Source organism: Petromyzon marinus, chromosome 64, assembly GCF_048934315.1.
Source record: "Petromyzon marinus isolate PM22_M1 ecotype Great Lakes invasive population chromosome 64, UKy_Petmar_22M1.pri1.0, whole genome shotgun sequence".
Lineage (NCBI taxonomy): Eukaryota > Metazoa > Chordata > Hyperoartia > Petromyzontiformes > Petromyzontidae > Petromyzon > Petromyzon marinus.
In genome coordinates, this window is record NC_133730.1 from 7,300,769 (window position 1) to 7,325,681 (window position 24,913).

Genomic DNA, 24,913 nt, shown 5'->3' on the forward strand with positions numbered 1-24,913 from the left:
ATAAATACATGTTCATTTTGAGTCGTGTTGTTTTTCTACTTCATGTGAACGAAAAGACACAAATCCGCCCGTTTTCTCATTGAAAATAGGTAAATTTCAAAATATCACTGTTGGTCACAAAAGCAAAGTTTGTGGGGAATGATAGCAATGTTCTGTACTTTTTGAGGCGTAAGAAATAAAATAAAAATACCACTTACTACCCAGGGACAAAAATTATGTTCGTGTTATCTATTATAAAAGCCCGGCGTTCCGTTTGTCCGCATCTACAGCCACGGGTTTGTGCAGTGGATGCGGTTTAGGATGGACCATGACCTTGGTGGAAGACCAAACCCAGGGTAGTTTACCTTAACTTAATTTTAAAATGAAATATCGTGAGTCAAATATGAACTCACGTCCGAAACAAAAAGCACTAACGGACGTTGCGATTAAATCTTGGCTTAAAGCTTTCGTGACTGCAGGAACACACATTCTATGGCTCTTTCGGTAAAGCCACGTAGGTTGAAAGAAAACCAATAATCAATCGTCGATTGCTTGTGTTGTGATCGAAACGTCGTGATATTTTTTAAAAAAAATATTTTTCTACCTACGTGGCTTTACCGAAAGAGCCGTAGAATATGTTGCAAATGAGAGTCCGGACGGACCCCACGCTCGCCACTCAGCCACCGCGGAATACGCATCACGGGACGCACCGACGGGGCGGGGATCACACTCCCGAGAACCGCCGGGCTGGAGAACGATTGTAAACGGCACACGTCGGTGGCGTTTGCCTACAGCCTCTGCAGTAAAATGAACACACGCGCACACAAAGATTCGACGGAAATGTATTATTAAATAGAAATGAATGAAAAACACTTTTCGTTTGTAAACCCCCCTCCCCCCCCCCATTATTAATTATCAGAGTACATTTTAGGACCCACTATTGCAACTTATCCCCCTTTTAAAATAAAATAAAATTTATTAAAATTCTAAACCTAAGACGCGTTACTCGCGGTCATTGCTAAGGCTTCTGGAACTCATGGCCAGTTGCATAAAAAAAAACACTTCGGTTATCGTTGTAACTTATTCTTTGATTTAAATAACAAAATAAGGGGAAGTCTTCACGTAATTTAATAGCACGGGGGGAGGACAAGGGGGGGCACGCGTTAATAACGGAATAAACGTAAAATCAGAGACCAAAATGTGAACAACAGTGGGATTTTGGCAGGGCACGCCGTCCACTCGAAGCCGATCATTTGCGTTCACGGTTAAACTCTCGCGATGCCGCCCTGGTTAATACTGCGGGGACATTAACCATAACCAAAACACCCGCTGTCGGCAAAACAAAACGATAGGCTACGTGCCGACGACACGGTCCACATTTTCGTAATGAAAAAAGATATCGCGCGCAAAGTACAGCAAAAGCCCTGCTATCCGGCACTTTGCCACCCCCGGAACGCTCTATTAACCGGCATCAATCGCAGACGGCAGTACGAATATTCCTTCACGCACGGTCTGTTCTCCGACGGCGATTGAATGCATTAGGGAACACATTTTTTTTTTGCTTATCACGCGGATACGAATTGGATACGTAACGCGATCGAGTGAACGGTACTACGTCGCGCGCGAGTAGGAACAAGCGGATGTCCGGCTGCCTCGCCGTAGCATCGCGCAAGGCGGGATGCTGCTGGATGCTTCTCGATGTTCAGCCTGCGTACGCATCTCACAGTGTGCGCTCACGGACTGTGCTTTACCCGCTATATTACACGTTATTTATTATGACGCGATTTTACCAAAATGCGGGGTTATTCAGGAACGCAACCACTACCGCGCTGTAGGAGAACGGGCTCTTATTACGGAAACATTCCCACAGCCAATCCGGAAATTTGCCGTGCGCTTAGCGTAGTTTACGGAAGCTTCGGGAAGCTGCCAAGTACTGGCGCTCGCCGAAGTCTGTACACATAGCACTGTCCTACTGCATACAGCGCTGTACTGCCGTACACAGTACTGTGCTACTGAATACTGTACTCGAAACGGACCCACTGCTTCTCTACAGTGAACTTGGAATGATCTGGAATGAACCGACTGGTAAGTACCTCTGTAAAAAAAAAAGAGTTCACTACTTGGATGTTGAACAACCGTGCCAACCGTCACGGTTAAAACGCAGGATGAGGTTCCTTTCTTGAAACGGTTGTCACGCGCTCGTGAAAATTTGGAAAAAAAAACACTCAGGTATAACTCTCAGATAACCGGCACATTTGATTAATCGTCAGCCTCCTCCACTCCCCACGCATGCCGAGTAAACAAGAGATGTTGCTGTTCTCAATTGGGGGTAAACACCACATCGCTCTCCTACCTACTACCAGAACTATACCCATATGTAACGCACAGTTATGGCCTGCTCCTACTGGACATCTGTGGGGAAAAAAGAGCTTGCTAGCTCATCGTATTCTTCCAGTATCAATACAGATTCTGATATTGGGGCGAATACCAAGCGTACGACATTATTGTCGTTTCAATAAAATAAATTTCACTTGGGCATCTTAGACAAACAGGTCGCAGCACCGTTACTTACAGTGAGGGAAAAAAGTATTTGATCCCCTGCTGATTTTGTACGTTTGCCCACTGACAAAGAAATGATCAGTCTATAATTTTAATGGTAGGTTTATTTGAACAGTGAGAGACAGAATAACAAAAAAAATCCAGAAAAACGCATGTCAAAAATGTTATAAAGTGATTTGCATTTTAATGAGGGAAATAAGTATTTGACCCCCTCTGCAAAACATGACTTAGTACTTGGTGGCAAAACCCTTGTTGACAATCAGAGGTCAGACGTTTCTTGTAGTTGGCCACTAGGTTTGCACACATTTCAGGAGGGATTTTGTCCCACTCCTCTTTGCAGATCTTCTCCAAGTCATTAAGGTTTCGAGGCTGACATTTGGCAACTCGAACCTTCAGCTCCCTCCACAGATTTTCTATGGGATTAAGGTCTGGAGACTGGCTAGGCCACTCCAGGACCTTAATGTGCTTCTTCTTGAGCCACTCCTTTGTTGCCTTGGCCGTGTGTTTTGGGTCATTGTCATGCTGGAATACCCATCTACGGCCCATTTTCAATGCCCTGGCTGAGGGAAGGAGATTCTCACCCAAGATTTGACGGTACATAGCCCCGTCCATCGTCCCTTTGATGCGGTGAAGTTGTCCTATCCCCTTGGTAGAAAAACACCCCCAAAGCATAATGCAGGATTTCAGTCCTTCACGGCAGTGTGTTACCAATTGTTTTCTTGGTGACTATGGTCCCAGCTGCCTTGAGATCATTGACAAGATCCTCCCGTGTAGTTCTGGGCTGATTCCTCACCGTTCTCATGATCATTGCAACTCCACGAGGTGAGATCTTGCATGGAGCCCCAGGTCGAGGGAGATTGACAGTTATTTTGTGTTTCTTCCATTTACGAATAATCGCACCAACTGTTGTCACCTTCTCACCAAGCTGCTTGGCAATGGTCTTGTAGCCCATTCCAGCCTTCTGTAGGTCTACAATCTTGTCCCTGACATCCTTGGAGAGCTCTTTGGTCTTGGCCATGGTGGAGAGTTTAGAATCTGATTGATTGCTTCTGTGGACAGGTGCCTTTTATACAGGTAACAAGCTGAGATTAGGAGCACTCCCTTTAAGAGTGTGCTCCTAATCTCAGCTCGTTACCTGTATACAAGACACCCGGGAGCCAGAAATCTCTCTGATTGAGAGGCGGTCAAATACTTATTTCCCTCATTAAAATGCGAATCAACTTATAACATTTTTGACATGCGTTTTTCTGGAGTTTTTTGTTGTTATTCTGTCTCTCACTGTTAAAATAAACCTACCATTAAAATTATAGATTGATCATTTCTGTCAGTGGGCAAACGTACAAAATCAGTAGGGGATTAAATATTTTTTTCCTCACTGTACATTTATACAAAAGTACACAGAACTCATCGTCCATATAGAATTCTCAGGTATCGCTACAGTACCATTTATTAAAAGGTAGTAACATAATCTTCCTGAATGACGCCCGTAGCTCTAAAACAGGACTTGGTGCTGCCGGAACGTTGCTAAAACGGAACTAATTATTACTATTCTTGGTTCTTTCGGTAAAGTCACGTAGAAGGGAAACAATAAAATAATATTTTTTTCCTGCTGTGGTTTTCACACCCGATGATGATTGCTTGTGCTGCAGTCGAAACGTCGTGAGAATTGTATTGTTTTATATTTTTATTATTTTATTGTTCCCCTTCTACGTGGTGACTTTACCGAAAGAACCAATAATATGAATCCCTGCAGTCACGAAAGCTTTAAATCAAAATGTAATTATTACTCTTTCGCTTTTTATTTTCAAGACAGATTTGATTATCGCCGTCTCCGCTCGTAGCGTGGCGCCGCGAGGTGAACACGACGCATCGTGGACTCTCACGGCGAGCGAGCAACGCATCGCTCCGTCAGAACACGGCCGTGGAAGATTGATGTCACAGAACTACCTTCGAGGGTCGCTTCAATAGCTTCTTACTGGTGCAACATCACATATGCCCGGGCAAACAGTGTTCAGTGCATGTCGAACTGAAAAAAATTGTATCCCTCAAGAGCTGGGATTGTCCAATTTAACCGACGAAACATTTAAAATAAAATTAAAAAAACATTTCCCCGTGCATCCTTCGGTGACCCGAGCCGAGACCACCAAACTCGCCGCACTTGACAGCCCGTTTAAGCGACACGCGGCCGAGACCCGGAACGCGATGCAGGCCCGGTGTGCCTTGACACGGCCATTATGAAAGCATGATCGAGTTACGCCCCAGGGCTCGAATCGGGAACGAAATCCCGGACATGGCAAACGTGGGCGGGCGAGCGAGCGAGCGAGGGACGACTGAACCAGAGGGCCCACCCACCACCCCCCCCTTCGATGGCAAGCCCAGCGCGATGCGGCGAGGTCCAGCGACGGATCGCCACGACTGAAGCAATGTGGGGAAGGCCTTCATCCAACAGTGGATTGAGCAAAGGGCCGCAAAATTGCTGCCGTCACTATTTGTTACGAATGACATTTCGAGGCAGCCCGAATGGATTTCACGAGTCGTGAATCCACAAGTAGGCGGACGGGCAGGAGTCCGTTCAATAAAAACTTTGGTGGGGTGGGAAAATAAAAAAAATGGTTAAATCGGCGAAGCTTTCCAACGCGTGTACGGCGTTTGCGTCGCGCGCGCGCGTGGCTGGCTGGCTGATCGGAACGATGCGTACGGCGGCTCTCCCGTCGGCGGCGCCGTGTCCGACGTTTCGGCCCGGGGAGCATTCCACGTGCGAGGGGATTTCAGTTCGGAGAGAGCCGCGGCGGGGGGGGGGGTAAGGAGAAAAAATAATCGAATCCACCCGCCACCAAGGGCACGCTCAGTGTCTCTGACACCACGGTTGCGAATCCGTGACTTAAAAAAGAATCACCACGGTGATTGTTAAAAAAAAATACTTCATGCCGACAAAGCCTTTTAAAGAAGGCAAATCCCAAGAGTTTGCGGGGGTTTTTCTCTCTCTCTCTCCGAGCGAGTAAAAAAAAGAAAATTGTTTAAAAGAAAAATTTGTACAAATCGCGAGTTTTGGTTTCAGCTCGGGCCCCCAACCGGCGCAGCACCATCAGCGGGCGAGCCAAACTCACGTAAAATACGAGCGCATCGTGAAAACAACAAAACGGAGCATCGCCCCCCTCCTCCACCACCACCACCACCACCCACCGAGCCAGAGGGGTCGAGCCTCAGCGCACGGACACGCACGCTCCCAAACGCACGCGTACCCGACGCGCCCCCCCCCCCCCACAACAGACGCGCGTGAGCGAGCGAGCGAGCGTCCTTCACGGGGGCGTGGTGGCGACGTCGGCTTTGCTTTTTTGACGGCACGCGGTAGGAAAGAAAAAAAGGAGAGACTGGTGTGAAAGCGACGCGATGATCACGGGGATCTTAATAGCTCACGAGGCGTTTCATCACCGGAGCGTCGCCAATCGCTAGCGGGCACGGGGGGGGGGGGGGGACGCGAGAGGCTGGCGGTGGTTTGGGGGGCGGGGCGGTGCTGGAGGCTTTTATCCAGCAGTGGACTGACCACGGTCACGGTTGACGGTGCCCTGTTATTCTCAACCGGTCGTAGGCAAACAAAATAACAAGAGCGGTAATTTTTTTTCCCCCGACACGGCCATTTATGAACTCCGCCCCCCAGCTCCCGCCACTCCCTCCCTCCTAACCCCCCCCCCCCCCCTTTCCACCTACGGAAACAAGACAAACTTGATTATATATATACAAAATTGGTAGAAAAGTTTGTAAGGCTAGAGTGTTTGCGACGGACAGAGGTGCTCCCTAGGGTACACGCCGAATAGTGGGGGTGGGGGGGGGTGGGTGGGGGGGTGGGCGACTGCCCCGGGCCCTGCGCTTTGGGGACCATAACCGCTGTTCAGCAGCAGCAGCAGCTACTGCAGCTCACAGCAGCAGGGCTCGCTCACCACACCGCAGGTCACAGCAACGAACAAAAGTTCCGGTTCAGATACAAAACTTCTGGTTTAGTTTTAAGGCGTCGGTTGGGGTGTTGGGGTGTCCCGCACCACGTGGTCGGCTTTGTCCAGGGCCCCCCCTCCCCTCCACCCCCCCCCCCGCCACGGCCCTCGGCCACCCTATGGACAGCCCTGACGATGACGAACTAAGCGTGGGGAAAACTGCCCGCAGTAATTGAAGCAATTCCAGGCATTAAGGCAACTGATAGGCGAGGGACGGGTGATAAGACGGGCCACGTTTGCTGTTTGTCTGCTACAGCAGCGGTGTAGGGAATTCCCCAATAGGACCGACATCTCTGCCTTATTAACTTGGTCAAGGCCTATGATACGATCAACAGACTAAGGCCTCTGGGTTATTATTCGTGCTTCCGGGGTCCCCGACTCTCTGCTCACGATACTTAAGGAGCTTAATGAAGGTGGGGCAGGCAGGCCTGGGTAAAGCTGCGTGGCCGGGAGTCGAAGCCATTTTCTGTTCACCTTGGGGTGAGACAGGGATGTTCTCTGGCCCCTACAATTAATTCACATCTCCTTTGACCGCGTAGTTCGAGAAGCTTTCCATGGCTGCGTCCGAGGAAATTTCTATCCGGTACAGATACAAATGGGAGGCTGATCATCATTACCCAGGTATGGTCAAGGGAGGGATGGCTCCCGATTTGGTATCCGTGTTGTGTGCTGATGATCTGGTATTTGCTACCCACTCTGATGAGTTGGGAGATGCTACTGCGGAACCTGGAGTGTTCCACTAAGAGATTGGCGCCTTACAGAGAACCTGGATGCCTCCACTCCCTCCTCTCCTCGTGACTGATGGCGCAGTTGAGGAGAGAGCGGAGGAGTTCACGTCAAGGGGCATTCTCTTTCCATCAGCTGCGTTACACTGCCGTGTGGAAGCTCCCTGGCCTATCTCTCTACACGGACCTCCGGGTTCTTCTCGGCCACAGCCATGCCCTCCTCTATACTTATAAAACTTTGAGCCCTTTAAAGGAACATCTGCGCCGGCGGGAAACATTCAGGCTGGCCTGCCCTATGAGCCATCCTAGGTTTAAATCATGCTGGATTGTGTGAGAAGCTTACAGATCCTTGAAAGATCTAGACAGTGAGCTCCTCTAGCAGATGAGGATGCATTGGAGTCTTTGTTTATTGGTGGTGGTGGTGATGGTGGCGATGATTTTTATATCGATGGTGATGGTGGGGACGATGATGGTGGTGTTGCTGGCGACGATGGTGGTGGTGTTGCTGGCGACGATGGTGGTGGTGTTGCTGGCGACGATGGTGGTGGTGTTGCTGGTGGTGATGGTGGTGGTGAAGGCCACGATGATTCACGCCTAGTGTTTCTCAGTTGGCAGTGGCTCGCGCTTCTGCAGCAACAACTCCAGGTCCACAGGGGTGAAATCTGCGGTGTGAGAAGACCAAACATCACAACAGTGGTGAAATAACTAAGCCCACAGCACACAGGAACAACCGACCTTCATACAGCCGTCCCTCCACATAAATCAGTGGTGGCCAGCCGTCGTTTCCCCGAGCCGTGTACGGCTCTTTATGGGAGGTCGTGCGTTCGATCCCGACGCTGACGCCCGCTGTATATTTGGAGTGTGCGTGTCTCTCTCTCCCATCATCACCACGGTGGCTAGGAGATGTTAACTACCTCGCCTGGTGTACAGGAGGTCGTCGGTACGATCCCGACCGTGATGCCTGCTGCTGTATATTTGGAGTTTGCGTGTCTCTCTCTCTCATCATCATCATCACGGTGGCTAGGAGATGTTAACTACCTCGCCTGGTGTACAGGAGGTCGTCGGTACGATCCCGACCGTGATGCCTGCTGCTGTATATTTGGAGTTTGCGTGTCTCTCTCTCTCTCTCATCATCATCACGGTGGCCAGGAGATGTTAACTACCTCGCCTGGTGTACAGAAGGCTGTGGGTTCGATCTCGACCCTGACGCCTGCTGCTGTATATTTGTAGTTTGCGTGTCTCTCTCTCTCATCATCATCATCACGGTGGCTAGGAGATGTTAACTACCTCGCCTGGTGTACAGGAGGTCGTGGGTTCGATCTCGACCCTGACGCCTGCTGCTGTATATTTGGAGTTTGCGTGTCTCTCTCTCATCATCATCACGGTGGCTAGGTGATGTTAACTACCTCGCCTGGTGTACAGGAGGTCGTCGGTACGATCCCGACCGTGATGCCTGCTGCTGTATATTTGGAGTTTGCGTGTCTCTCTCTCTCTCTCGCTCCCCGTGGTCTCATGGAATTTCATCCGGGTCCTCCGGTTTTTCCCTCCACAATTAGAATCAACATCAGGCGTTCAGACTATTTGGCTGCCATAGATTTCCACGTGATGAGCCCCACTTCGTTGGGCTATCATTTGTGATAGCCAGGTCGCTTCTGAAGACCTACATAGATCAGCGGGCCTTACCGGCTAAAATAATAACAGTTCAGTTTTATCCATAACACAAGTTTTTTTTGGGTCAGATCGCGTAAATATCTATGCACTTAAACAGTTATTTATTGAGGCCATCTAACCCAAAAAAAACTGTATTACGGAACTATCGGTCGCGAAAGCCGACGTGTTTAAACCAGGTTAGCTTTAATTCACCACATGCGACTACAACGAAGAAAACACTCTCACAGAAGTAGCAAAGATTCATTAGCGTATCCCCTGCTGTGCCAAAAAAAACTGTCAATGTACGCACACACACACATAGGGGTACACTTGCTTCTTTATAGGACTTGTGGGTACCTTTTCGTGGCTCTTGGTTTGTTACAGGTTGACTACCCCGACAATAAATCTAAGTTATGGCTTTGGTTAACACATCCCATTAGCTACACAGCCTTCCTTTTCCGTTTGTGTATGTTATTATTATTAGCATTATGAGTATTACTATAGTAAGACTTGTTTAAAACTTATTTAAGATTTTAGATTCCTATATGTTGAATGTATGCACCATCCTGCCAAAGTAAATTCCGTGTCGGTGTGAACTTTCATGGCGAATAAAATCCTTTCTGATTCTGATTCTGATTACGCATTGTTTACCAAGGAAAGCCCCACCGAGGTCTCAAGGGGCCGGCCATAAATGACGTCACGCGATTTTGGAATATTTTTTACCCCCGCCCCCCTCCTCGTCACACGGCGTCACAAAAAGTCAGACCCCCCCCCCCAAATATGACGTCACAAAGCAGCTCTGCCTCCTCCCCCCCCCCCCAAAAAAATATATTTCCATTTTGAAAATAAAACGCGCTTCAAATCGCTTTAAACTACTGTCACTGTAGTGCGTGTTTAATGTGCCGCTGCACTCTGATGTTGTCGGAGTGCTGTTACAATCACAATTAGTGCTGTTACAACAATTAGTGTTGTTATAACAATTCTATATTCATTTATTTAAAGTTTGCGCATTTTGATGCGACGTCACATTTCTCAAGCCCGCGCCCCACCCCTCGTCACACATCGTCACAAATGTCTGACCCCCGCCCCCTCTCCCCCCCCTCCCCCCCCCCCCGGGTGCGTGACGTCATTCACGGACGGGCCCCCCAAGACTTTTTCAGGAGCATCCACGCCAAAAGTTTGAGCGGTTAGGGGGAGCGATGTCGCTGCTGCCGCTGCTGCTGCTGTACGTTAGATACAAATTGACATTACGTGACGATTTTGAAAGGTGGGTGCATTGAGCCTCTGTGGCACCGCACGTAGCCAACCGTGGGCAACCGGAGGTGCTGGCGGAAGGGCAATATACTAAAACACAGCAAGCAGTTCGGAAGACATCAGATTTCGATCCGAATTAAAAAAGTGCGTACCTCCCAGTGGCTTGTTGATGATCAAGTGGTGATGAGGTGGTGATGAGGTGGTGATGAGGTGGTGATGGTGATGAGGTGGTGATGAGGTGGTGATGACTATGAGGTGGTGATGGTGATGAGGTGGTGATGAGGTGGTGATGGTGATGAGGTGGTGATGGTGATGAGGTGGTGATGGTGATGAGGTGGTGATGGTGATGAGGTGGTGATGGTGATGAGGTGGTGATGGTGATGAGGTGGTGATGACTATGAGGTGGTGATGACTATGAGGTGGTGATGGTGATGAGGTGGTGATGGTGATGAGGTGGTGATGGTGATGAGGTGGTGATGGTGATGAGGTGGTGATGGTGATGAGGTGGTGATGACTATGAGGTGGTGATGGTGATGAGGTGGTGATGGTGATGAGGTGGTGATGGTGATGAGGTGGTGATGACTATGAGGTAGTGATGAGGTGGTGATGGTGATGAGGTGGTGGTGATGAGGTGGTGATGGTGATGAGGTGGTGATGGTAATAATGAGGTGGTGAGAGTAATAATGATGAGGTGATGGTGATGAGGTGGTGATGGTGATGAGGTGGTGATGGTGATGAGGTGGTGATGACTATGAGGTGGTGATGGTGATGAGGTGGTGATGGTGATGAGGTGGTGATGGTAATGAGGTGGTGATGGTAATGAGGTGGTGATGGTAATAATGATGAGGTGGTGATAGTAATAATGATGAGGTGGTGATGGTGATGAGGTGGTGATGAGGTGGTGATGGTAATAATTATGAGGTGGTGATGATGATGAGGTGGTGATGGTAATGAGGTGGTGATGGTGATGGAGGTGGTGATGACTATGAGGTAGTGATGGTGATGAGGTGGTGATGGTAATAATGAGGTGGTGATAGTAATAATGATGAGGTGGTGATGGTGATGAGGTGATGGGAATAATGATGAGGTGGTGATGGTGATGAGGTGGTGATGGTGATGAGGTGGTGATGGTGATGAGGTGGTGATGACTATGAGGTAGTGATGGTGATGAGGTGGTGATGGTGATGGAGGTGGTGATGACTATGAGGTGGTGATGACTATGAGGTAGTGATGGTGATGAGGTGGTGATGGTAATAATGAGGTGGTGAGAGTAATAATGATGAGGTGGTGATGGTGATGAGGTGGTGATGGTGATGAGGTGGTGATGGTGATGAGGTGGTGATGGTAATGAGGTGGTGATGGTAATAATGATGAGGTGGTGATAGTAATAATGATGAGGTGGTGATGGTGATGAGGTGGTGATGAGGTGGTGATGGTAATAATTATGAGGTGGTGATGATGATGAGGTGGTGATGGTAATGAGGTGGTGATGGTGATGGAGGTGGTGATGACTATGAGGTAGTGATGGTGATGAGGTGGTGATGACTATGAGGTAGTGATGAGGTGGTGATGGTGATGTGGTGGTGATGAGGTGGTGATGATTATGAGGTAGTGATGGTGATGAGGTGGTGATGGTAATAATGAGGTGGTGATAGTAATAATGATGAGGTGGTGATGGTGATGAGGTGATGGGAATAATGATGAGGTGGTGATGGTGATGAGGTGGTGATGGTGATGAGGTGGTGATGAGGTGGTGATGACTATGAGGTAGTGATGGTGATGAGGTGGTGATGACTATGAGGTAGTGATGGTGATGAGGTGGTGATGGTGATGGAGGTGGTGATGACTATGAGGTGGTGATGACTATGAGGTAGTGATGGTGATGAGGTGGTGATGGTAATAATGAGGTGGTGAGAGTAATAATGATGAGGTGGTGATGGTGATGAGGTGGTGATGGTGATGAGGTGGTGATGGTGATGAGGTGGTGATGGTGATGAGGTGGTGATGGTAATGAGGTGGTGATAGTAATAATGATGAGGTGGTGATGGTGATGAGGTGGTGATGAGGCGGTGATGGTAATAATTATGAGGTGGTGATGATGATGAGGTGGTGATGGTAATGAGGTGGTGATGGTGATGGAGGTGGTGATGACTATGAGGTAGTGATGGTGATGAGGTGGTGATGACTATGAGGTAGTGATGAGGTGGTGATGGTGATGAGGTGGTGGTGATGAGGTGGTGATGACTATGAGGTAGTGATGGTGATAAGGTGGTGATGGTAATGAGGTGGTGATAGTGATGGTGATGAGGTGGTGATGGTAATAATGATGAGGTGGTGATGGTAATAATGATGAGGTGGTGATGGTAATAATGATGAGGTGGTGATGGTGATGAGGTGGTGATGGTGATGAGGTGGTGATGGTGATGAGGTGGAGATGGTGATGAGGTGGAGATGGTGATGAGGTGGTGATGGTGATGAGGTGGTGATGGTAATAATGAGGTGGTGATAGTAATAATGAGATGGTGATGGTGATGAGGTGGTGATGGTGAAGAGGTGGTGATGGTAATAATTATGAGGTGGTGATGATGAGGTAGTGATGGTAATGAGGTGGTGATGGTGATGGAGGTGGTGATGACTATGAGGTAGTGATGGTGATGAGGTGGTGATGGTGATAATGATAAGGTGAAATTTCGATTTAAAGCTTTCGTGACTGCAGGGATTCATATTATTGGTTCTTTCGGTAAATTCACCACGTAGAAGGAAAATAATAATAATACGTGACTTTACCGAAAGAACCAAGAATATGAAAAATGATAAGGTGGTCACGGTGACAATGATGATGTGGTGACGATCATGAGGTGGTAATGATGATGAGGTGGTAATGATGATGAGGTGGTGATGGTGATAATGATCAGGTGGTGACAATGATGATGAAATGGTGATGGTGTGGTGATGATGATGAGGTGGTGATCATTAGGTGGTGACGGTGATGAGGTGGCGACGGTGATGAGGTGGCGACGATCATGAGGTGGTGATGGTGATGAGGTGGCGACGGTGATGAGGTGGTGATGGTGATGAGGTGGTGATGGTGATGAGGTGGTGATGGTGATGAGGTGGTGATGGTGATAAGGTGGTGATGGTGATGAGGTGGCGACGATCATGAGGTGGTGATGGTGATGAGGTGGCGACGGTGATGAGGTGGTGATGGTGATGAGGTGGCGACGGTGATGAGGTGGTGATGGTGATGAGGTGGTGATGAGGTGATGATGGTGATGAGGTGGTGATGGTGATGAGGTGGTGATGGTGATAAGGTGGTGATGGTGATGAGGTGGCAACGGTGATGAGGTGGTGACGGTGATGAGGTAGTGACGGTGATGAGGTAGTGATGACCATGAGGTAGTGATGGTGATAAGGTGGTGATGGTGACAATGATGATGAGGTGGTGACGGCGATGAGGTGGTGACGGCGATGAGGTGGTGACGGCGATGAGGTGATGGTGATGAGGTGGTGATGGCGATGAGGTGGTGATGGTGATGAGGTGGTGATGGTGATGAGGTGATGAGGGCGATGAGGTGGTGATGCTATGTATGGGGGGGGGGTAACAAACTGAACATGAAGAGCAGTTTGAACGAAATTAGTTTTCAATCTGGATTTTCAGGAACGGTAGCACCCTCCCCCCACCTAGCCCCCACCCAGCCCCCACCCTCCCCCCACCCAGCCACCCCCTGCCCCCCCCCGCGATGAGGGTGGACTTGCCGAGTTAACCGTGGTCACCGTGGTCACCGTGGTCACCGTGGTAACCGTGGTCACCGTGGTCACCGTGGTAACCGTGGTAACCGTGGTCAACGTGGTAACCGTGGTCAACGTGGTAACCGTGGTAACCGTGGTCGCCGTGGTAACCGTGGTCACCGTGGTAACCGTGGTCACCGTGGTAACCGTGGTAACCGTGGTAATCGTGGTCACCATGGTAACCGTGGTCACCGTGGTAACGCCGCGCTCCGTTTGCTTGACAGCAGAACTTGAGAACCAACGACCCCGGTTGCGTGGATTTGGGCGAGTGGAGGCGGGGGAGTCGGGGTGGGGGGGTGGGGGATGAGGAAGTGGGGGGATGGGGGGATGAAGGAGTGGAGGGATGGGGGGATGAGGGCATGGGGGGATGAGGGAGTGGAGGGATGGGGGGAGGATGGGGGGATGGGGGCATGTGGTGGTGGTGGTGCTGGTGGTGGGAAATACGCACTGGCAACGTGGGGGTTGTGTCCAGAGTCCTTGTCGGCGTATCTCTGCGCTCCGCCTTCCCTCCCCATGCCAGCTTCCACCTGCACCCACGCTGAGCGACGCCCACACGCGACAGAGACGCCGACTCAGCACAGCGGCGCAACCCCGAGACGCGGTGGAGCAGGAGGAGGAGCAGGAGGAGGAGCAGGAGGAAGGGGCCGGGTATTTGTTTCGTCCCGGCCCGGTTAGCGTTGCCGTGAACTTGGCTCATTGTTTTGGTCCCGTTGTTCAACGGCGGTTACTGCAGCTCACAGCGGCACTCTTACACTCACTCAACACACTGCAGGTCACAGACACGAACTCACTCACTCACTCAACACACTGCAGGTCACAGACACGAACTTACTCACTCACTCTTACACTCACTCAACACTGCAGGTCACAGACACGAACTCACTCACTCACTGAACACACTCCAGGTCACAGACACGAACTTACTCACTCACTCGCTCACTCACACACTCACTCACACTGCAGGTCACAGACACGAACTTACTCACTCACTCACTGAACAGACTCCAGGTCACAGAAACGAACTCACTCACTCGTACACTCACTCTTACACTCACTCAACACTGCAGGTCACAGACACGATCTCACTCACTCACTCTTACACTCACTCACACTGCAGGTCACAGACACGAACTCACTCACTCACTCAACACACTGCAGGTCACAGACACGAACTTACTCACTCACTCTTACACTCACTCAACACTGCAGGTCACAGACACGAACTCACTCACTCACTGAACACACTCCAGGTCACAGACACGAACTTACTCACTCACTCGCTCACTCACACACTCACTCACACTGCAGGTCACAGACACGAACTTACTCACTCACTCACTGAACAGACTCCAGGTCACAGAAACGAACTCACTCACTCGTACACTCACTCTTACACTCACTCAACACTGCAGGTCACAGACACGATCTCACTCACTCACTCTTACACTCACTCACACTGCAGGTCACAGACACGAACTCACTCACTCACTCAACACACTGCAGGTCACAGACACGAACTTACTCACTCACTCTTACACTCACTCAACACTGCAGGTCACAGACACGAACTCACTCACTCACTGAACACACTCCAGGTCACAGACACGAACTTACTCACTCACTCGCTCACTCACTCACACTGCAGGTCACAGACACGAACTTACTCACTCACTCACTGAACACACTCCAGGTCACAGAAACGAACTCACTCACTCGTACACTCACTCTTACACTCACTCAACACTGCAGGTCACAGACACGATCTCACTCACTCACTCTTACACTCACTCAACACACTCCAGGTCACAGAAACGAACTTACTCACTCGTACACTCACTCTTACACTCACTCAACACACTGCAGGTCACAGACACGAACTCACTCACTCACTCTTACACTCACTCAACACACTGCAGGTCACAGACACGAACTCACTCACTCACTCTTACACTCACTCAACACACTCCAGGTCACAGACATGATCTCACTCACTCACTCTTACACTCACTCAACACACTGCAGGTCACAGACACGAACTCACTCACTCTTACACTCACTCAACACACTCCAGGTCACAGACACGATCTCACTCACTCGTACACTCACTCTTACACTCACTCAACACATTCCAGGTCACATACACGAACTTACTCACTCACTCGCTCACTCACTCTTACACTCACTCAACACACTCCAGGTCACAGAAACGAACTTACTCACTCGCTCACTCAACACACTCCAGGTCACAGAAACGAACTTACTCACTCACTGAACACACTCCAGGTCACAGAAACAATCTCACTCACTCGTACACTCACTCTTAGACTCACTCAACACACTCCAGGTCACAACACTCTCGCTCGCACATCCACTAACCACACTACAGGTCACAACACACTCATCTACTCGCTAACTCACGCACTCAACTCACAACAATACACTCATGGACTTACCACATCACTAACTCGCCAAACTGCAGATCACAACAACTCACTCACCAAATCACTCACTCACCACATAGCCTATCACAACTCACTCATTAAATCACTCACTAACCACACTGCCAATCACAACTCACTCACCAAATCACTCACTAACCACACTGTCAATCACAACAACACACTCACCAAATCACTCACTCACCACACTGCCAATCACAACAACTCACCAAATCACTCACTCACCACACTGCCAATCACAACTCACTCACCAAATCACTCACTCACCACACTGCCGAGCACAACTCACTCATTAAATCACTCACTCACGACACAGCCAATCACAACACACACTCATTAAAGCACTCACTCACCACACTGTCAATCACAACAACTCACTCACCAAATCACTCACTAACCACACTGCCAATCACAACTCGCTCACCAAATTACTCACCATAGCCTATCACAACACACTCATTAAATCACTCACTCACGACACAGCCAATCACAACAACACACTCACCAAATCACTCACTCACCACACTGTCAATCACAACAACTCACTCACCAAATCACTCACTAATCACACTGCCAATCACAACTCACTCACCAAATGACTCACTCACCACACTGCCGATAACAACTCACTCACCAAATCACTCACCACACTGCCGATAACAACAACTCACTCATTAAATCACTCACTAACCACACTGCCAATCACAACAACTCACTCACCAAATCACTCACTCACCACACTGCCAATCACAACAACTCACCAAATCACTCACTCACCACACTGTCAATCACAACTCACTCACCAAATCACTCACTCACCACACTGTCAATCACAACACACTCACCAAATCACTCACTCACCACACTGTCAATCACAACAACTCACTCATTAAATCACTCACTCACCACACTGCCAATCACAACTCACTCACCAAATCACTAACCACACTGTCAATCACAACTCACTCACCAAATCACTAACCACACTGTCAATCACAACAACTCACTCATTAAATAACTCACTCACCACACTGTCAATCACAACAACTCACCAAATCACTCACTAACCACACTGTCAATCACAACTCGCTCACCAAATCACTCACTCACCACACTGTCAATCACAACTCGCTCACCAAATCACTCACTCACCACACTGTCAATCACAACTCACTCACCAAATCACTAACCACACTGTCAATCACAACAACTCACTCATTAAATCACTCACTCACCACACTGCCAATCACAATAACTCGCTCACCAAATTACTCACCACAAAGCCTATCACAACTCACTCACCAAATCACTCACTCACCACACTGTCAATCACAACTCGCTCACCAAATCACTCACTCACCACACTGTCAATCACAACTCACTCATTAAATCACTCACTCACCACCCTGCCAATCACAACTCACTCACCAAATTACTCACCACATAGCCGATCACAACAACTCACGAAATCACTCACTCACCACACTGTCAATCACAACAACTCACTCATTAAATCACTCACCACACTGCCAATCACAACAACTCACTCATTAAATCACTCACTCACCACATAGCCTATCACAACACACTCACCAAATCACTCACTCACCACACTGTCAATCACAACTCACCAAATCACTCACTCACCACACTGCCAATCACAGCAACTCACTCACCAAATCACTCACTAACCACACTGTCAATCACAAGAACTCACTCATTAAATCACTCACCACATAGCCTATCACAACACACTCACCAAATCACTCACTCACCACACTGTCAATCACAACTCACTCACCAAATCACTCACTCACCACACTGCCAATCACAACAACTCACTCACCAAATCACTCACTAACCACACTGTCAATCGCAACAACTCACTCACCAAATCACTCACTAACCACACTGTCAATCACAACAACTCACTCACCAAATCACTCACTCACCACACTGTCAATCACAACAACTCACTCACCAAATCACTCACTCACCACACTGCCGATCACAACAACTAATTCACCAAATCGCTCACTCACCGCATAGCCGATTACCACACACTCATTAAATCACTCGCTCAAGACACTGCCAATCACAGCACACTCACAAAATCGCTCACTCACCACACAGCCGACCACAACAACAACACACTCACTCACCAAATCACTCCGTAACTGTGTTTCCTCATTTTTGTGTACGAGTTGGACAATGTGTGAAGTCTCTGTGACTTCACGTCTCTGTACTCTTGTAGATGAACTGGAAATTGTGATCACGTCTCTCTCTGCGTGTCCCCTGTGTCGCCTCACTGTGGTGGACGAACTGAACTTTGCAATCTCTGTGAATATCTGTGTCTCTGTCTCCGCGTCTCCGTGTCTCCGCGTCTCCGTCTCCGCGTGTCTGTGTCTCCTCGTCTGTCTCCGCGTCTCCCCTCACTCATATGGACGAACTGGAATTTGGTGAATCCGTCTCTCTGTCCCATGTCTCTCTGTCCCATGTCTCTCTGTCCCATGTCTCTCTGTCCCATGTCTCTCTGTCCCATGTCTCTCTGTCCCATGTCTCTCTGTGTCTCCCCTCACTCTTGTGTCTCTCTGTCGTCTCCGTGTGTCTGTGTCTCTCTATCGTCTCCCGTGTGTCTCCATCTCTCTATCGTCTCCCGTGTGTCTCCGTCTCTCTGTCGTCTCCGTGATTCTGTCTCTCTGTCGTCTCCGTGTGTCTGTGTCTCTCTATCATCTCTCCGTGTGTCTGTGTCTCTCTGTCGTCTCCGTGTTTCTGTCTCTCTATCGTCTCTCCGTGTGTCTGTGTCTCTCTGTCGTCTCCGTGTGTCTGTGTCTCTCTGTCGTCTCCGTGTGTCTGTGTCTCTCTATCGTCTCCGTGTGTCTGTGTCTCTCTATCGTCTCCGTGTGTCTGTGTCTCTCTGTCGTCTCTCCGTGTGTCTGTGTCTCTCTATCGTCTCCGTGTGTCTCCGTCTCTCTGTCGTCTCCGTGTTTCTGTGTCTCTCTATCGTCTCCGTGTGTCTCCGTCTCTCTGTCGTCTCCGTGTCTGTGTCTCTCTATCGTCTCCGTGTGTCTCCGTCTCTCTGTCGTCTCCGTGTCTGTGTCTCTCTGTCGTCTCTCCGTGTCTGTGTCTCTCTATCGTCTCTCCGTGTGTCTGTGTCTCTCTGTCGTCTCCGTGTGTCTGTGTCTCTCTATCGTCTCCGTGTGTCTGTGTCTCTCTGCCGTCTCCGTGTGTCTGTGTCTCTCTATCGTCTCCGTGTTTCTGTGTCTCTCTGTCGTCTCTCCGTGTGTCTGTGTCTCTCTGTCGTCTCCGTGTGTCTGTGTCTCTCTATCGTCTCCGTGTTTGTGTCTCTCTATCGTCTCCGTGTGTCTGTGTCTCTCTGTCGTCTCCGTGTTTCTGTCTCTCTGCCGTCTCCGTGTGTCTGTGTCTCTCTGTCGTCTCCGTGTGTCTGTGTCTCTCTATCATCTCCGTGTGTCTGTGTCTCTCTGTCGTCTCCGTGTGTCTGTGTCTCTCTGTCGTCTCCGTGTGTCTGTGTCTCTCTGTCGTCTCCGTGTGTCTGTGTCTCTCTATCGTCTCTCCGTGTGTCTGTGTCTCTCTGTCGTCTCCGTGTGTCTGTGTCTCTCTGTCGTCTCTCCGTGTGTCTGTGTCTCTCTGTCGTCTCCGTGTTTCTGTCTCTCTGTCGTCTCCGTGTTTCTGTGTCTCTCTATCGTCTCCGTGTGTCTGTGTCTCTCTGTCGTCTCTCCGTGTGTCTCCGTCTCTCTGTCGTCTCCGTGTGTCTGTGTCTCTCTGTCGTCTCTCCGTGTGTCTCCGTCTCTCTGCCGTCTCCGTGTGTCTGTGTCTCTCTGTCGTCTCTCCGTGTGTCTGTGTCTCTCTGCCGTCTCCGTGTTTCTGTGTCTCTCTGTCGTCTCTCCGTGTGTTTGTGTCTCTCTGTCGTCTCCGTGTGTCTGTGTGTGTCTGTGTCTCTCGGTCGTCTCCGTGTGTCCGTGTCTCTCTGTCGTCTCTCCGTGTGTCTCCGTCTCTCTGCCGTCTCCGCGTGTCCCCTCACTCTTGTGGATGAACAGGACGTTGTCGTCGTGGGAGGGGGCGAACGGCTCGGATCTCGAGGTCGTCGTCGTCGTCGTCGTCGCCGGAGGAGGAGGAGGAGGAGCGGCGCGTGACCCAAGCGGCCTCTTGCCGTTCACCACCGGCAAGCCGAGCCTCATGACGGGAGAACTGCACGCAATAAGGACAGAGACCCCGACACCCCCACCACCACCAGACGTGTAGCCTCGACAGACTGTTGGGGCAAGTGCAGCTAGCGAGCGGCAGCTGCGGCACGGTAACACGAGGGGGTGGGTTGGCCAGCACCACGCCCGGCCGCCTTTGTTTCCCTCGTGGCGATGTTTACTACCACACACCGCACCGGGTACTCATTTGAGGCCGAGTCGACTTAGGGGAGGCCCCGGGACCGGTTCGGATAACAGCCGCGAGCGGGAATCAAACTTGGGCGCCCGGGTGCGTAGCGCGCTAACAGCTACACACACAAAACGGACACACACGCACACAGACACAAGTACAAAGACACACAGACACAAGTGCAAAGACACAGACACAAGTACACACATACACGAGTACACACAGACACAAGTACACACAGACACAAGTACACACAGACACAAGTACAAAGACACACAGACACAAGTACACACAGACACAAGTACACACAGACACAAGTACACACAGACACAACTACAAAGACACACAGACACAAGTACACACAGACACAACTTCAAAGACACAGACACGAGTACACAAAGACACAAGTACACACAGACACACGTACACAAGTACACACAGACACAAGTACACACAGACACAAGTACACATAGACACAAGTACACACAGACACGACTACAAAGACACAGACACGAGTACACAAAGACAAGTACACACAGACACACAAGTACACAGACACACACACAAGTACACAGACACAAGTACACACAAGTACACAGACACAAGTACACACAAGTACACACAGACACAAGTACAAAGACACACAGACACAAGTACACACAGACACAAGTACACACAGACACAACTACAAAGACACAGACACAAGTACACACAGACAACTTCAAAGACACAGACACAACTACACAAAGACACACAGACACACAGACACAAGTACACACAGACACGAGTACACAAGTACACACAGACACAAGTACACACAGACACAAGTACACATAGACACAAGTACACACAGACACGACTACAAAGACACAGACACGAGTACACACAAGTACACAGACACAAGTACACACAAGTACACAGACACAAGTACACACAGACACACAAGTACACAGACACACACACAAGTACACACAGACACAACTACACACACACACAAGTACAAAGACACAGACACAAGTACACACAGACACAAGTACACACAGACACACAGACACAAGTACAACTACACACAGACACAAGTACAACTACACACAGACACAAGTACAACTCATAAAGACGCATTACCTAAACTATCAACAGAAGGTGTATATCGGATTAATTGTTCATGTGGCAGCTGCTACATTGGGCAGACGGGACGTAACATCAGTGTAAGACTAAAAGAACATCAGAGAAATATTAAATTATCTCAAACACAACTGTCGGCAGTGGCAGAACATGCTTGTCAACAAGGACACTCAATTGATTTTGACAATGTTGCAGTGGTGTGTAAAACTAATTATTACTGGCAAAGACTAATTAGAGAATCCATTGAAATTGAGAGGAACAAGAATAACTTTAATCGCTCTGACAGCTACCGGCTCAGTGCGGCCTGGAAGCGTATTATTAAATAATACACATTACATTTTGATTTAAAGAATTACTAATCTACAACTCATTACTAATCATAACCAATGACTGATTACTAATCGATTATATAATTGCATTACCCCCCCCTCCGCCTCTAATCACTGCACCTGATGAGTTAAGTGATGACGTCACCCTTTCTGCTCTATATAAAACCGGGAGCAAGCGAGGGCTTTACCATTCTGGCGAATTGCCCGATGATGCTGGAAGTATTTACCAGCGAAACGTCGTACTCAAACTGTAAATGTGGATTAACTCTTCAACACACCGGTGGGCTGAAGTAGTGAATTATTTGTCTTTTGTCAACGTGACACTTTTCTTTGCTGTTTGGCCGTGTCGGGTGGTGGAGGGTTACGACACATTTATAAATAAACGCGATCTAACCCAAAAACCTTTATTATGAATATTGGTCGCGAAAGCCTACGTGTTAAACTGACAAGTACAACTACACACAAGTACAACTACACACAGACACAAGTACACACAGACACAAGTACACACTGACACAACTACAAGTACACACAGCCACAAGTACAAAGACACACAGACACAGGTACAAAGACACACAGACACAAGTACACACAGACACAGGTACAAAGACACACAGACACAAGCACAAAGACACACAGACACAACTACACAAAGACACACAGACACAAGTACACACGGACACAAGTACACACAAGTACACAGACACAAGTACACACAGACACAACTACACAAAGACACACAGACACAAGTACACACAGACACGAGTACACAAGTACACACAGACACAAGTACACATAGACACAAGTACACACAGACACGACTACAAAGACACACAGACACAAGTACACAAAGACAAGTACACACAGACACAAGTACACAGACACACAAGTACACAGACACAAGTACACACAAGTACACAGACACAAGTACACACAGACACACAAGTACACAGACACACACACAAGTACACACAGACACAACTACACACAGACACAAGTACACACAGACACAAGTACACAGACACACAGACACGTACACACAGACACAACTACAAGTACACACAGACACAAGTACACACAGACACAAGTACACACAGACACAAGTACACACAGACACAACTACAAGTACACACAGCCACAAGTACAAAGACACACAGACACAGGTACAAAGACACACATACACGAGTACACACAGACACAAGTACACACAGACACACAGACACAAGTACACACAGACACAAGTACAAAGACACACAGACACACGTACAAAGACACACAGACATAAGTACACACAGACACAGGTACAAAGACACAAGTACACACAGACACAAGTACACACAGACACAAGTACACACAGACACAAGTACACACAGACACAAGTACACACAGCCACAAGTACACACAGACACAAGTACACACAAGCACAAAGACACACACACAGGTACACACAGACACAAGTACACACAGATACACCAAACTACGGAAAATTAACAAGCGCGGAACCGGCCCTCATTTCCACCGGCCAGATACGCGCATTCCACATTATCTTGACGGGACCAGGAACGTCTACACGAGGACAATCACACCGTATAAATCATCCATGGTCGATCCACTTCCACTAGGCTCCCCTAAGCTGTCGCCGTCTCGCACAGATCCTTGCGACGTTAACAATCCACGCAGCAGCAGCAGCAGCAGCCTATGTACGCGATCCCATTCCATCGCTCCATCTCCTTTAGCTGTTAAAAAAAAAACTCTCGCTCGCCTGGCGTACAAGGGGGCCATGGGTTCGAGCCCTAAACCCGCCTGACGACTCCTGCCGCTGCAGATTTGTGAAGTTTGCGTCTCTCTCAATAATTTTTTTTTAAAAAAAGGCTTAATAGTTTAGTTTAGCACGCTCCTGTACCTCATACGTACCTCGTACGGTGACACGGGACTGACTGTAGACTTGTGGTAAATACAAAAAAATAATCGCTGGCTGGTCAAGACCCAACGACGTGAGAATATAAACGGCACCGTTTGATATTAACGCACGCGATTCGATGAGAGAGTTAGTCAATTCATAGCCAATACATGATTGAAAAAAATATATATACAGTTAAAGCACAAAATCGAGGCGCGGAATCTCAGAACGCGCTGCGTACCTGGACATTGATGTGTACAGTAGGCGGCGTGCGTACAGTGGGGCGGCGTGTGTACAGTAGGCCGTGTGCAGTGTGCGGTATATACAGTAGGCGGCGTGTACAGTAGGCGATGGGCTTACACTAGACCGTGTACAGTAGGCGGTGTGCGTACAGTAGGCGATGGGTGTGTACAGTAGACGATTGGTTTGTGCGTCGGAGATGCAGGTGTACAGTAGACTGTGCGTACAGTGTGGGGGTGTGTGTACAGTAGATGTGTGTACAGTGGGCGATGTGTGTACAGTAGATTGTGTGTACAGTAGGCGATGCTTTGCCGCTGTTCGCGCTACGCGTGTCGAACGCAGCGGGAGAGCCGACCGGCAGGCGATAAAACAACAATTTAAAAAAAAAAACAACTTAAGATTACTGTTCTTGTTATTATCATTAACCGCGTCGATATATTTTTTTGTATCGAGGGGAAATTCTAAATCGCTCCTTTCGTCATCACGGAAATCCGCCGCCGCCGCTGCCGCCGCCACCACCGCC

At 48.9% G+C, this 24,913-nt stretch overlaps 1 protein-coding gene across 2 annotated transcripts; it reads right to left on the bottom strand.

Annotated features, from left to right (window-relative positions):
• Positions 1-3,954: 3,954 nt before the first annotated feature.
• On the bottom strand, positions 3,955-24,912 carry LOC116957868 (mapk-regulated corepressor-interacting protein 1). 2 transcript variants are annotated; one of them, XM_032980301.2, is made up of 4 exons: positions 24,392-24,912; positions 20,447-20,613; positions 14,394-14,483; positions 3,955-7,914 (listed from the first exon to the last, which is right to left on the bottom strand). In XM_032980301.2, the coding sequence occupies exons 1-4, from the start codon at positions 24,397-24,399 to the stop codon at positions 7,847-7,849; spliced, it is 333 nt and encodes a 110-aa protein (XP_032836192.2). In that variant the 5' UTR covers positions 24,400-24,912; the 3' UTR covers positions 3,955-7,846. The 2 variants fall into 2 exon arrangements, with proteins under 2 accessions (XP_032836192.2, XP_075910233.1); XM_076054118.1 differs by lacking the exon at positions 24,392-24,912 and adding an exon at positions 24,165-24,316.
• Position 24,913: the final 1 nt, after the last annotated feature.